This window comes from Erythrolamprus reginae, chromosome 6 (assembly GCF_031021105.1).
Source record: "Erythrolamprus reginae isolate rEryReg1 chromosome 6, rEryReg1.hap1, whole genome shotgun sequence".
Classification (NCBI taxonomy): Eukaryota; Metazoa; Chordata; class Lepidosauria; order Squamata; family Dipsadidae; genus Erythrolamprus; species Erythrolamprus reginae.
This window is the reverse complement of record NC_091955.1, coordinates 43515700-43530215: the sequence shown is the minus strand read 5'-3', so window position 1 is coordinate 43530215 and position 14516 is coordinate 43515700. Positions and strand designations below refer to the sequence as shown.

The following is a 14516-nucleotide window of genomic DNA, read 5'->3' as shown; positions in this document are numbered from 1 at the left end:
TAAGTAAGTAAGTAAGTAAGTAAGTAAGTAAGTAAGTAAGTAAGTAAGTAAGTAAACAAGGCAGGCAGGCAGGCAGGCAGGCAGGCAGGCAGGCAGGAAGGCAGGAAGGAAGGCAGGAAGGAAGGAAGGAAGGAAGGAAGGAAGGAAGGAAGGAAGGAAGGAAGGAAGGAATATTCTTAAAATCAATACTCTGATTTTAACTTAAAAGAGATAGTCACTTTGCACCATTATTTCTCAGTAAATCTATAGCCAGATGTTAACCACAGTGTATGTAGTTCATTCAACAACTTCAGTATGAAATGTTTAAAATAAATTTGACAAAAATAAGGCACATTCAATACATGGAAACAACTGTGATGCATCAAATTTTTCTGTTTAGAGTTTAGATTCCTCTTTTATTCTTATTTATTTATTCTTATATATTATTTATTTTAATGAGCTGTGTCATTTCCCCCCATTTTTAAAACGTTTATATTTTTGACTTGCCAAAGGTTATTCTTAGTGGCTTACAATATTTGATAAAAGCACCATATAAGACATTAAAACAATAGCGATCTTAAATTTTAAGATTCAATTAAAATTAAACTGACCAAGTTGGTGAAGAATGGAGCAAAATGAGCATGGGAAGGTAGTGGAGTGTTATTTAACCCATTACCACCTCCAGACTATAAATGCTGTTTAACTTTCAAAGTTGACTAAATTAGTAATAAAACGATCACTAGGCTGATTTTCCAATACAGTGGTACCTCGGTACTCGACCACAATTCGTTCCAGAAGTGTGGTTGAGAACCGATTTGGTCGAGTACCGAATTTATTTATCCCATAGGAAATAATGGAAATGGATTTAATTGGTTCCCAGCCCATTAACTCGCTGGGAACCAATTAAATCTATTTTCTTTATTTCCAATGGGATAAATAAATTCGGTACTCCAAGCTGCAGGAAGGGTGGGGGCTGCTACAATCCCAGCAGCTTCAGGGGGCTGAGGAACTCTATAAGATCTCCAAGCTGCAGGAAGGGTGGGGGCTGCTGCAATCCCGGCAGCTTCGGGGGGCTCCTTTCTTCATTGCTTCCTCTTATTACCTGTAAGCAGCTGCAAAAACTTTCTCCTTCCCGGTGGCTGCTTCCCTTCGAGGAGCAACAGCGCCGGAAACGTCACGTAATGAAGGGAAGCTGCTGGAGCGGCAGCAACTGCTGAGATGGCTCCGGCGGCTTCCCTTCATCACGTGACGTTCCCAGCGCTGTTGCTCCTCGAAGGGAAGCTGCCGCCGGGAAGGAGAAAGTTTTTGCAGCTGCTTACAGGTAATAAGAAGAAGCAATGAGGAAAGGAGCCCCCCGAAGCTGTCGGGATTGCAGCAGCCCCCACCCTTCCTGCAGCTTGGAGCTCTTAAGAGAGCTCCTCAGCCCACTGAAGCTGCTGAGATTGCAGCCGCCCCCGGCGGTAACATTTTGGATAATGAACAAAATTTTCTCTGGCTGTTCGGTATCCGAATTTTTGTTCAGATACCGAAGCAAATTTTTGCCAAAAATTTTGTTCGTTATCAGAAATGTACGAGAACCAAAGCGTTCGAGTACTGAGGTACCACTGTATTTTAATGCTTTATTACAAACTAGGTGAAATGTCAAAGATTCTAGAACGGAGCTCCTCTTAATTTTTATGTTTTATCAAGTACTTGGTATTTATATCAATTACTTAATTAGGATGTATCATATTTTTTGGACTATAAGACACACCTAGCTTTTGGGTAGGAAAAAAATCTGCCTCTGCCTCCCAGCAATTTGCCCCCTTGCAAAAAAAACAACTAACAGCCTGGTCAGCTTCAGCAGTACAAGCAGCTGATTGGTGGTCCAAATACCACCAATCAACTATTCCAGGCTGCAGGGGTTGCCGCTGCCCTGGCACCTCACCACTACCACCTATTGCCTCTACGTCAATGTTACCTCTAAGGCATTCGGCCACGTGGCCACGCGGCCAAAAACAACCCCCCGCACACCCTTTTCCAGGGCAAGGCAACTTTCAATTGCAAACACAACAGACAAAACTCATATGTGTTTTTGTTAGAATTTATGATATTGGTACAATGGAAGAAATATGAATATATATATATATATATATACATATATATATATACATACATACACAGTGTATATACACACACACATATATATACATACATATATATAATTCAACTGCTCAAGATCAAAGATTAAAAAGAAAAGTAAATAAGGAAAAAGAAATATTTTTATTCTACTCAGTTTGGGAAAGGGGGTATGTACAAGAAAATCCTTACTATTCTCACCTAGTCCTCAGTTTACGACCGCAATGAAACCCAAAATTTATGTTGCTAAGTGAGAAATTTGTTAAGTGAGCTTTGTCCCATTTTACAACTTTTTTACCACACTTGTTAAGTGAATCACTGCAGTTGTTAAATTAGTAGCACTGTTATTAAGTGAATCTGTTTTCCACATGGACTTTGTCAGAAGGTTGCAAAAAGGTGATCACATGACTGTAGGACATTGCAACCATCATAAATGTGGAACAGTTGTCAGGCATCTAAATGTAAATCATGTGACTATGGGGATGCTGCAATGATCATAAGTGTAAAAAAAAGATCATTAGACACTTTTTTCAGTGCTGTTATAATTTTGAACAGACATTAAACGAACTGTTGTAAGTCAAGGACTACCTGTATTAGCCATATTGGGGGGAAAAATAAGTTTGGTGCATTATTCCGACAATGAAAAGGTATATAATTAGATAGAAACCCAGTCTTTCGATCAAAGTCTTAAAGAAGTAGACTAGCTACAAACTTCCATTGCAGAGACTAAAAATTAATATGTTCTGAAAATAACAGGTAAAATTTCAAAAGTATTTTTTATCCACTATACTGCAGGCTGGAATCCAAAGAATAATGAAAAAGTTAGAATGCTAGCTAATCACTGATCATTAATGTTACCCTGTTTCCCCCAAAATAAGACATCCCCTAATAATAACTCAAATCAGGCTTTTGAGTACATGGCAATAAGGCCAAGGCCTTATTTCAGGGTTCAAACAAAAAAACAAGACAAGGTCTTATTTTCAGGGAAACACTCCAGTATTACGTTTTAAAGCATTACAAAGTAGATACCATGGGATAAATGATCAATAATATTTCATGCTGAAAATCCTTTTCATTTTTAAAAAACTGAAGAAAACAAAATCATGCCTCCCCAAAATGACATGTAGGAAATACAGTGGTACCTCATGATACGAACCCCTCGTCTTACGAACAACCCGAGATATGAACCCGGGGTTCAGAATTTTTTTGCCTCTTCTTATGAACCTTTTTCTTCTTACGAACCCGCCGTTGCCACCGCCGAAAAGCCCCGCCACCCAGCTGTTGCTTTTTGAAACAGCCGGGGGGCTTCTCAGCGTCCTCCTGAACCCAAACGCCAAACCCGAACTTCCTGGTTCGGCGTTCGGCAGGCCTCCGAGAAGCCCCCCCGGCTGTTTTAAAAGGTGACAGCCGGGCGGCAGGGCTTCTCAGCGGCCTCCCGAACCTGAACTTTTGCCAAACTTCCGGGTTCGGGGTTCGGGAGGCCGCCGAAAAGCCCCGCTGCCCGGCTGTCACCTTTAAAAACAGCCGGGGGGCTTCTCTGCAGCCTCCCAAACGCCAAACCCAGAAGTTCGGGTTTGGCGTTCGGGAGGCCACCGAGAAGCCCCCCGGCTGATTCAAAAGGTGACAGCCAGGCGGCGGCGGTTTTTTTGTTGTTGCACGGATTAATTGATTTTACATTGTTTCCTATGGGAAACAATGTTTCGTCTTACGAACTTTTCGTCTTACGAACCTCCCCCCGGAACCAATTAGGTTCGTAAGACGAGGTATTACTGTAATTAAAAGAGATTCATTGTATATGTGTTTAATTGTACAAGTTTATAAAAAAAAATACTACTGTCATTTAATGTACCAAAATACCTTATCAAAACTAAAATATTTATACTTTATCTAATCTTTAAGAGATTCTTCTTCAATCTGCTGTTCATAGAAACATAGAAACATAGAAGTCTGACGGCAGAAAAAGACCTCATGGTCCATCTAGTCTGCCCTTATACTATTTTCTGTATTTTATCTTAGGATGGATATATGTTTATCCCAGGCATGTTTAAATTCAGTTACTGTGGATTTATCTACCACGTCTGCTGGAAGTTTGTTCCAAGGATCTACTACTCTTTCAGTAAAATAATATTTTCTCATGTTGCTTTTGATCTTTCCCCCAACTAACTTCAGATTGTGTCCCCTTGTTCTTGTGTTCACTTTCCTATTAAAAACACTTCCCTCCTGAACCTTATTTAACCCTTTAATATATTTAAATGTTTCGATCATGTCCCCCCTTTTCCTTCTGTCCTCCAGACTATACAGATTGAGTTCATTAAGTCTTTCCTGATACGTTTTATGCTTAAGACCTTCCACCATTCTTGTAGCCCGTCTTTGGACCCGTTCAATTTTGTCAATATGTTTTTGTAGGTGAGGTCTCCAGAACTGAACACAGTATTCCAAATGTGGTCTCACCAGCATTCTATATAGCGGGATCATAATCTCCCTCTTCCTGCTTGTTATACCTCTAGCTATGCAGCCAAGCATCCTACTTGCTTTCCCTACCGTCAGAAATCATTACCCCTAAATCCTTTTCTTTTGAAGTATTTGCTAACACAGAACTGCCAATACAATACTCAGACTGAGGATTCCTTTTCCCCAAGTGCATTATTTTACATTTGGAAACATTAAACTGCAGTTTCCATTGCTTTGACCATTTATCTAGTAAAGCTAAATCATTTACCATATTACAGACCCCTCCAGGAATATCAACCCTATTGCACACTTTAGAGCCATCGGCAAATAGGCAAACTTTCCCTACCAAACCTTCCCCTATGTCACTCACAAACATATTAAAAAGAATAGGATCCAGAACAGACCCTTGTGGCACACCGCTTGTAACCTGACTCTGCTCAGAATACTCGCCATTAACAATAACTCTCTGATGTCTATGCTTCAGCCAGCTGCAAATCCATTGAACTATCCAGGGATTAAGTCCAATCTTCACTAATTTATCTATCAGCTCTTTATGTGGAACCGTATCAAAGGCTTTGCTGAAGTCCAGGTAGGCAATATCCACGGCACCACCTTCATCCAACACCTTTGTTACATAGTCAAAGAAATCAATGAGATTAGTCTGACATGATTTGCCTTCAGTAAAGCCATGCTGATTTGGGTCCAATAAGTTATTGTTTTTTAGGTGCTGATTTATCCTCTTTTTGAGTAGAGTCTCCATCATTTTAACTACAACTGATGTCAAGCTAACTGGCCTGTAGTTACCAGCTTCTTCTCTACTGCCCTTCTTGTGAATAGGCACAACACTGGCCATTCTCCAATCCTCAGGAACTTCTCCTGTTAACAAGGATTGGTTAAACAAATCAGTCAGGGGGGTAGTAATGACAGATCTGAGTTCTTTAAGAACTCTGGGGTGGATGCCATCTGGACCCATTGCCTTATTTATCTTTAATCGTTCAAGTTCTTCTAAGACATCGGCTTCTAAGATCACTGGAGCTGAATCCGTACAGCTGGAAGCAATGCTATATCCCTCTATAGTATTATTTTGTACGGTGTCTTTTGAGAAAACTGAACAGAAGTAGCTATTGAAATGGTCAGCGATCTCCTTATTCCCATTAATGCATGTATTATTCCCGGTACTAAGTTTTGTGATGCCGCAGTTTTTCTTCTTCTTATCACTAATATATCTGAAGAAGGTTTTATCCCCCTTCTTTACAGATTTGGCAATTTCTTCCTCTTTTGAGGCTTTAGCAGCATATATTATCTGTTTCGCCTCCTTCTGTCTCATTTTATACACCTCCCTATCAGCTATACTTCCAGACTCTTTATACCTCCTATAGGCAGCCTTTTTTTCATTGACTATAGCCCTTACATCATTGCTAAACCATAGCGGTTTCTTCTTCCTTTTACCTTTAGTTATTTGTCTTACATACAGTCCAGTGGCTTTTAAGATGGCCTTTTTTAATACAGTCCACTGGGTGCTCGCTCCTGCCATTTTATCCCTCCCCTTTAATTCATTTTCTAAATATTCCCCCATTGCATTAAAATTTGTTTTTCTGAAATCCAATACTTTGGTTGCATTATAGGATTGCTCACAATTAGTTTTTACATCAAACCACAAACATAGATGGTCACTGCATCCTAAATTTTCTCCCACCTTGACATCTGAAACCCAATTCCCATTCGTAAAAACTAAATCTAGAATATTCTCCCCTCTAGTTGGTGTCTTAACCAGCTGTGCAAGAGCTGCTCCTGTAAAGGCCTCTACTATATTCTTACTTTTGCATGTAAGGGCACTGGGGATATTCCAGTCAACATCAGGCATGTTGAAATCACCCATAACCACAATATCTCCCTTTACTGCCATTTGGGTAATTTCATCCACCATCTTGTTGTCATATTCCTCGGATTGCCCTGGAGGCCTATAGATCACCCCAATTCTAATGACAGAACCTTCTTTATTTTGCATGCAAATCCAGAGAGTCTCTAGATCTTGACATGTATTGTGAATTAGTGTTGTTTTTAGACTTTCTTTAATATAAATGGCTACTCCACCTCCCCTTCTCTCTATTCTATCCTTCCTATACAGTGTATATCCTGGTATGGATATTTCCCATTCATTAGAATCCTTAAACCATGTCTCAGTTATGGCAACCAGGTCCAAATTATCTCTATATATTATGGCCATTAATTCACAGAGCTTGTTGCTCAAGCTTCGAGCATTCGTGCACATTACCCGAAGAACATTATTTTCATTATTAGTTTGCCCCTTATCATCAACAACTACATCTATTTCATTTGCAGCTCCCTTTTCATAAGCTTCCAAAAACTGCTTTATCCTCATTGGTCGGGGACAGAAATCACCCACATCAGTTACATCTCTGTCCCCTTTACCTAGTTTAAATGCCTGTCCAAAAAAGTTCTGAATTCCTCACCGAGCACCTGGGTACCTCTGTATGATGGATGCAAACCATCCCTCTTAAACAACTCCCTATTAGACCACCTACTGTCATCATGACTTACATAGCCAAAACCTTCAGCATTACACCACTGCCTTAACCACACATTAAACTCTCTGATACACATTGTTTTATCCTCTTGGCCACAAACCGGTAACACCTCTGAGAAAGTCACTGAATCAGTTATTTTACCCAGCTCCACACTTAGACATTGAAAATCTCTTTTTACTACATTAACATTTCTCTGGGACAAATCATTTGTGCCAAGATGCACCACCACATCAACGTTATTACCTTTACTCACAGCCTCAACAATGTTTGTAATCCGCCTCCTGTCCCTGCTGGCAGTGGCCCCTGGGAGACACCTCAGCACCTTCACCACATCCTTGCTCTGTCCCAAATCAACACCTCTAACAGTCGAATCACCCACAAGAAAATGTGTCCTCTTTTTATTTCTAACTACACTTGATGGTTTGGTGACATTTACGACAACTTCCCCTTTGAACATCCCCTCATTCTCTGCCTGAGGGACCTTGCTAATATCTCCAACATCCTTACTATTTAAATCCGCAAGAACATTATAGGAATTCGATACAGAGAGACCAAAATTGCTATGTTTTTGCTCAACTGCACGCAATCTTCCTGAACCAACAGTTGTCCACACAGCCCTCCTCCTCGGGGGGCGCTGTGGAAGTGGAGGCTGGACACATGGCTGCATTACAGCACGTGGCTGGGACAATCTTTCCACTTCCGACTGCAAGCTACAAACTAAGGACTGCAATCTAGAGATCTCTCATGCAGACACGTGGAAATTCTAGATTTAATTAACATTTCAAATGAATCCAAATTACATTAGATCAGAGTACATTATTTTAAGTTGTATCTTTGCTCTTTACTGTTATTTATTTAGGTTTTATTTATTCAGATTTTTTCAACCTATTATTTTTATAAACAAGTCAAAGCAGCAACCATACCTAATATTCTTTTCTCCTCCTATTTTCCTCACAACAACCATATGTATTGGATTGGGTTGAAAGAGTGACTGGCCTAAAGTCACCTAGCTGGCCTTTATGGCTAAGGCAGAACTAGAACTCAGTGTCCTTCTTTTTAGCCTGATCGCTTAACCAATAGCCAAGCTGGCTGTCTTATCTTGTTTCCTTTGTAATGAACTAGGAGCAGAACTCCATACTCTATCATCTACTTTAATAGATATTGATTATACTTGGAAACTATCAGGCTCTCATGAATTTTTGTGCCTAGCCTACAAGAGGTATTTTTTCCATTAAAACAATAACCATTATAACTCATGATGGTTAAAATTTGTTAATTTCCAATAAATTATTAACTTGGGTTGAATGCCACATTTGGATAGAATACCATGAGTTCATGCAAATTGTATTTTGATTGTAATATAACTGAAAACAGATTTCTAGGGAGGGAGGGAGGGAGGGAGGGAGGGAGGAAGGAAGGAAGGAAATAAGGAAGGAAGGAAGGAAGGAAGGAAGGAAGGAAGGAAGGAAGGAACTTGAAAAAAAAACCCCTCTGATGAGGTACGAACCGTTTTTCAGTTTAGACAATTTAGGTACCCATGAAAATTAGCAGTGGCTATGATTTACTACTAAAGGTGAAAAGATACTGTGAACTGATCCACTAATTCAACTGCTTTAAATAGAATTAATAGTGAGCCGGGGTGGTGCAGCAAGTAGAGTGCTGTACTGCAGGCCACTGAAGCTGATTGTAGATCTGAAGGTCAGCGGTTCAAATCTCATCACCGGCTCAAGGTTGACTCAGCCTTCCATCCTTCCGAGGTGGGTAAAATGAGGACTCAGATTGTGGGGGCAATAGCCTAGCTCTGTTAAAAAGTGCTATTGCTAACATGTTGTAAGCCGCCCTGAGTCTAAGGAGAAGGGCGGCATAAAAATTGAATAAATAAATAAATAAATAATAGAACTGCTGCCCTGAGTCCATGGAGAGGGGCGACATACAAGTCCAATTAATAAATAAATAAAATAAACTGTAAAGGAAACAAAAATGAATTATTTTTATTAGCCTAGCTCTGTTAAAAAGTGCTATTGCTAACATGTTGTAAGCCGCCCTGAGTCTAAGGAGAAGGGTGGCATAAAAATCGAATGAATGAATGAATAAATGAATAAATAAATAAATAAATTAGGATAGGTAAATTAACCTTTGATCAGTAATTGTTGAAAATGTGTAATATAGCTAAATTGTTTTATATTATATATAATAAATAAAATAGAGTATTGTAGTTCAGTGTTTCCCAACCTTTTTTGAGCCGCGGCACATTATTCACATTTTCAAAATCCTGGGGAACATTGAGGGGGGGGCGCAAAAAAGTTTGGACAAAAAAAATCTCTCTTTCTCCCTTTCGCTCTATTTCTCTCTCCCTCCCTCTTTCTCTCCCTCCCTCTTTCTCTCTCTCTCCATCCCTTTCTTTCTCCCTTCCTTCCTCTCTCTTTTGCTCTTTCTCTCTCCCTCTTCCCCCCCTCTTGCTGTCTTTCTTTCTTTCCTTTCTTTCTCTCTCTCATTCTGTCTCTCTTGCTATCTCTCTTTCTCTCTTCCTTCCTCTCTCTTTTGCTCTTTCTCTCTCCCTCCTTCCTCCCTCTTGCTGTCTCTTTCTTTCTTTCTTTCTCTTTCTCTCTCTCTCTCATTCTGTCTCTCTTGCTATCTCTTTCTCTCTCTTCCTTTCTTTCTCTCTCTTGTTCTCTCTCTTCCTTCTCTGCGGAGGCCGGCAAAGCTTTTCCGGGTAGGCTGGCTGGGGGATAGGGCGCGCGCACGCACGCACCCCCGACGTTCCAAAGAACCTTCTCCGACCTCCGCTGTGAGAAGGTTTTCTCCGAGCGCTCGCCGGAGGAGCTGGAGAAAGGGGCAGATCGAGCGGGAGGGCGGGAGGGCGGGCGTCAGCGGCGAGAAGCCAGGGGCACGAGGGGAACGGAGGCACTGGGGGTGGGGGCAGCCGCGGCGCCGGCCTCCGCACTTTCATCGCTCCCCACCCCAAACTCCAACGCCCAGCTCCTTGCGCGGCACTGGAAAAGGGTGCTGCATTGCCGGCTTCTACCTGGTGCTGCCAGGGAATCTCCAGCTGGGCAGGGCTCTCCTTAAGCTCTCCTTTTTCCCTAGGAGCTTGGCGGCACACCTGGCTGTGTCTCGCGGCACACTAGTGTGCCGCGGCACACCGGTTGGGAAACGCTGTTGTAGTTTATAGTATTTCCAATTACTATCCAAAATTAAACTACTTGCCATGTTATTTATGAAACAGGTCTAATTTTTATTTATGAAAGTCTACAAAACTTGCATAAAATTGGCATTATTGCATAGAGGTAAATAATTTTGAGAGGAAGCATGGTTATCATTTGGTATTAAAACTACATATTAGGATCTCGCTGAAATGAAGAGTTAGTATGACTCAATCTAGTCTGAATTAAGACCAAAATACTTACTTTTTCAATAATACAACAATTGGTGCATATGAAACTGATGTACTGAACCCAAATCTTATACAATATTGGTTGTTTATGATGAATGAACACTGGAGTTTTTGTCCTGACGTTTTTCAGTCAAGCACAGAAACTAAATAACTCATTTCCATAGCATATTTTCAAAATATAACATTTACTGGAAAAATAATATATTTACACCTCTACTATTAAAGCAAGGTAACAGTTTCACCAGGGGATTCATAGTTTTTGGAAATGAAAAATATTTCAATTGAAATGACTGTGATCCATTAGATAATGCATCACTTTATGTACATAGTGAAGGCAGAGAAGAAATAATACTTCATGCAGTTTGATAAACAACATACAGTAAAATTCATAAATGTAGCAAAAACAAATTATGTAGTTATTAAAAATGCATCTTGTCTTTTGCAAATTATAATTTTAAAAATCTCTATGAACACTACAGTATTATAAAAATATTTTATTGTACATATGCTTGATTAAACATACAATAACTATTATTTTAAAGTTTAAATGGAACTTATGTGACAGAGTTGCCTGTAAAATGCATAAGCCTATACGGTTTAAGATAACACACCTCATTGATTTTTGTCTTGCTATACTTTGCTCTCAGTACAGAGCTCTTGGTATAGTCTAATGCAAATAGGGAGCTCCTTCCTAAGCTCTTTCATCAGAGAACAACTCTACCTACACATATTTCTCATCAGAACTCATCAGAAATTACTATATAAATGAGATTTACTCAATTACAGAACATAGAACCATAAGGCTGGAAGGAACTTCAGAGATCTTCTAGTCCAGCCCCATTCAAGACAGGATCATGTAATTTACATGTTATATATTCAGGTTAACATTTATCCCCATATTCTCTGGGTGCATTATAATATTTAATAAATAAACATTTTATTGAAAATATTGAAAAATGAAAAGGTAGAATACAGCTCCTCAATTATTAATATACATCATACTAGCCTAGCTTGAGGATAAGCTATTTCTATTCTACAGTATAAAAACAAACACCAGTTTAATCCAGTGGCTAAGGCACCAGTCTGAAAAGCAAGATACTACAAATTCTAGTCCCACCTTAGCCACAGAAGCCAGCTGGGTGATCTTGGGCCAGTCACACTCTCTTAGCTCACCTCACCTCTTACAGTTGTTATAGGGAAAATATAAAAAGAAATGTAATATATGTTTTAAAAATTATTTCTAAAAATAATAATATAAATTTGTGTGTGTGTATTTCAAAAAAGTAATCCACTAAATTGTTCAGCATTATTGTTCAGAAAAGTTATAAATTGAGTAGTTAATAAAGGATTTTCGGAGAGGAGCAGCATACAAATCTAATTAATAATAATAATAATAATAATAATAATAATATTAAGATTACAGCTGACTATACTACAACAGGCAGTTTTGCCAGCACAGCTGACACCTCTTCTTTTTTCTTGCCCCCTCCCCAGTTTATTTCTACTGATAGGATGTTGGGATGCAGGTAAGAGAATAAACCCAAAACTAATACTTAATCCATCTGCTCTAGCTACACTATCCCTATTTTAAAAATTATACAACAATTTCCACTCTTGTGAGTATATATACCTTGACTTAAAGACTGGATTGAAAACCCAAGTTCACTTTGGTTAAGACAATTTTTCTGTGACAACCCAAACAGGATAAATAATGTAAAGCCACTGAGTTGTTTGGTATAAGTTTCTTAACTCTGAGGCAGAGTTGTCCCTGGACACTATGGAAAGAAACAAAGAAGTTTTGTTTATTAACCTTATCTATGCATACACTCTATTTGAATTTTATCCTCTTTCATAATCACTTTCTGATGCCTGATAAACCTCTCTTTAACCTTTGTAACTGAATTACCCAACAAACTATCTCATTCTCTTTTTTTTAAAGCAAGAGCTGAGGTTCATTCATGCTGATAAGGCTCACACAACTATTTCCACTCAATAAATAAAGAAAAGTCTCTGAGCAAATTAGAGTCTAAAGGTAGGAAACCAGTTACTCTTCATGAGCCTTCTTTCAACACTTTCATTTCACTTTCACAACTTCAGTGCTTGCAGTTTTCAGAGGTTCAGGCAAAAAAACATTAATGAGCACCTACAACCGTTTTTATATACCTATATTTATATTTACACTTACAATGACATATGCAATTTAGCATCTATTACCACAAAATTAGTATATTACTTACACTATTCGCTGAAGAGATAGCAAAATAACAAAATTACAAAAAGTCCAGTCCTTTCCTCCCACAACCAATGCAACGCCTTGGTCTCTTCAGCCTTGAAAGACGGCAAGTTTAAGAGGTGACTTGATTGAAGTGTATAAAATCATGCATGGGATAGAAAAGGTGGATAGAGAAAAAATTATTTTCTCTATCACACAATCCTAGGACGAGGGGGCACTCCCTAAAGCTCATAAGAAAGAAAGTAAGGACAAATAAAGGGAAATATTTCTTCACCCAGAGGGTTGTTGGTTTATGGAATTCACTTCCAGAAGAGGTCGTGACAGCTGTCAGCCTTGATAGCTTCAAGGCAGGATTGGACAGATTCATGAATGCCAAGTGTATTGGTGATTATTGAAACATGTCCATGTGCCACCTCTACATTGGTTGAGACAGGCAGGATTCCCTTGAGTACCATTTGTTGGGGGTCAAGGGAAAGGGAGGGTTTTTCCTTCTCTTTCTGCTCAACATCCCCATGTACAATTGGTGGGCCACTGTGTGACACAGAATGCTGGACTCGATGGGCTTTGGCCTGATTCAGCATGGCTCTTCTTATGTTCTTATGTTCTTAATGCTGTAGCCAGAAAGAGAAGCAAGTTTGGCTAAAGAGCTGTAAAACAGTGAGAATATGGTTGGGGATTGTGATGAAGAGAATAAGTGATAGCAATCAGGAGCACAAAATTGCTGCACCATTTTGCACACAGGACGCCTTATAGATGTTTCTTACAAATATCATCTATCTGTAACCTACTTTCCTAATCTACTCCACCCAAATGTATTTGAATTACAGATCTTGGGTTTCCCAGCCTGTATAATTAACAGACGTTGTCTAATAAGGTTGCAGTTATGATATAACACAAACTGATGAGGCAAATTAGGCAAGATTAATCTACAAATATAGAGAAGGTATACAGTGATCCCTCGCCACTTCGGTTCACCGCTCATGGCTCCAGTGCATCGCAGATTTCTATGAGGCGTGTGTTCATGCGCAGTCAGGGGCTTGCGGTGTCTGCTGGGATTCTAGGGCTACCCGTAAGTTGGGAGGCTGTGGCGGAGCCAATGGGGAAGTAGAAGGCTAACTGTCTTCTGCCTCGGTGCATCAGAAGGAATCAGAGGACGGGGAAAGGCCTTGGTGGCCGGGATTCTAGGGCTGCCTGGGGGTCGGGAGGCTATGGCGGAGCCAAGGGGGAAGCAGAAGGCTCTGCCTTGGTGGCTTTCCTGCTCTGGACAGGACGAGGGGAAGCAAGGCAGGCATCTCCTTTCTTCCATCCAGATCCCTGAGCGTTTTCAAGGAGGTGGCTGCGGCGGCCAAGGGCATCAATACAACAAGGCTTCGCTGTTTAACATTTCTCATCTGATCTCTGCCTTTAGAAAACCCTATAATATTTCAAAAAAGCATTGCGTCCCTACTTCGCAGCTTTTCGTTTATTGCAGATGGTCCTGGAACCTAATCCCCGCGATAAACGAGGGATCACTCGTATATAGCCCACCAGGAAGTTGAGAGGTGCTTTATCTGGGACTCCCATTCTCTTTTCCACTTCAGATATTGTGGTCTGCTTTCTGCAGCTTTCTAGAATCTGCCTCCTACAGTGCCACTGTACTATGATATGAATCCTAGCTATTAACTAAGTATATCAATCATTTAAAGCCAGATTAGGATTCACTAGAAGATAAATTAAGTATAAAATAGCAATGAATTTAAACAAACAAAAAGAAGATAAGCATCTATATTAATGTATGTTCGGGGAATGAAAT

At 39.9% G+C, this 14516-nt stretch overlaps 1 protein-coding gene across 10 annotated transcripts in view; it reads right to left on the bottom strand.

Annotated features, from left to right (window-relative positions):
- Positions 1-14516, bottom strand: part of HMGA2 (high mobility group AT-hook 2) — a 356638-nt gene that overhangs the window by 299431 nt on the left and 42691 nt on the right. Inside the window, exon 4 of one of the 10 annotated variants that reach the window (XM_070755652.1) lies at positions 12215-12266. The exons of 8 other annotated variants lie outside the window; for them this stretch is intronic. In XM_070755652.1, the coding sequence (XP_070611753.1) occupies positions 12237-12266 (30 nt within the window). In that variant the 3' untranslated portion in view covers positions 12215-12236. Of the gene's footprint in view, positions 1-12214; positions 12267-13314; positions 13336-14516 lie in introns of those variants that run through there. One more of the 10 variants, XM_070755654.1, reaches the window with a different exon arrangement.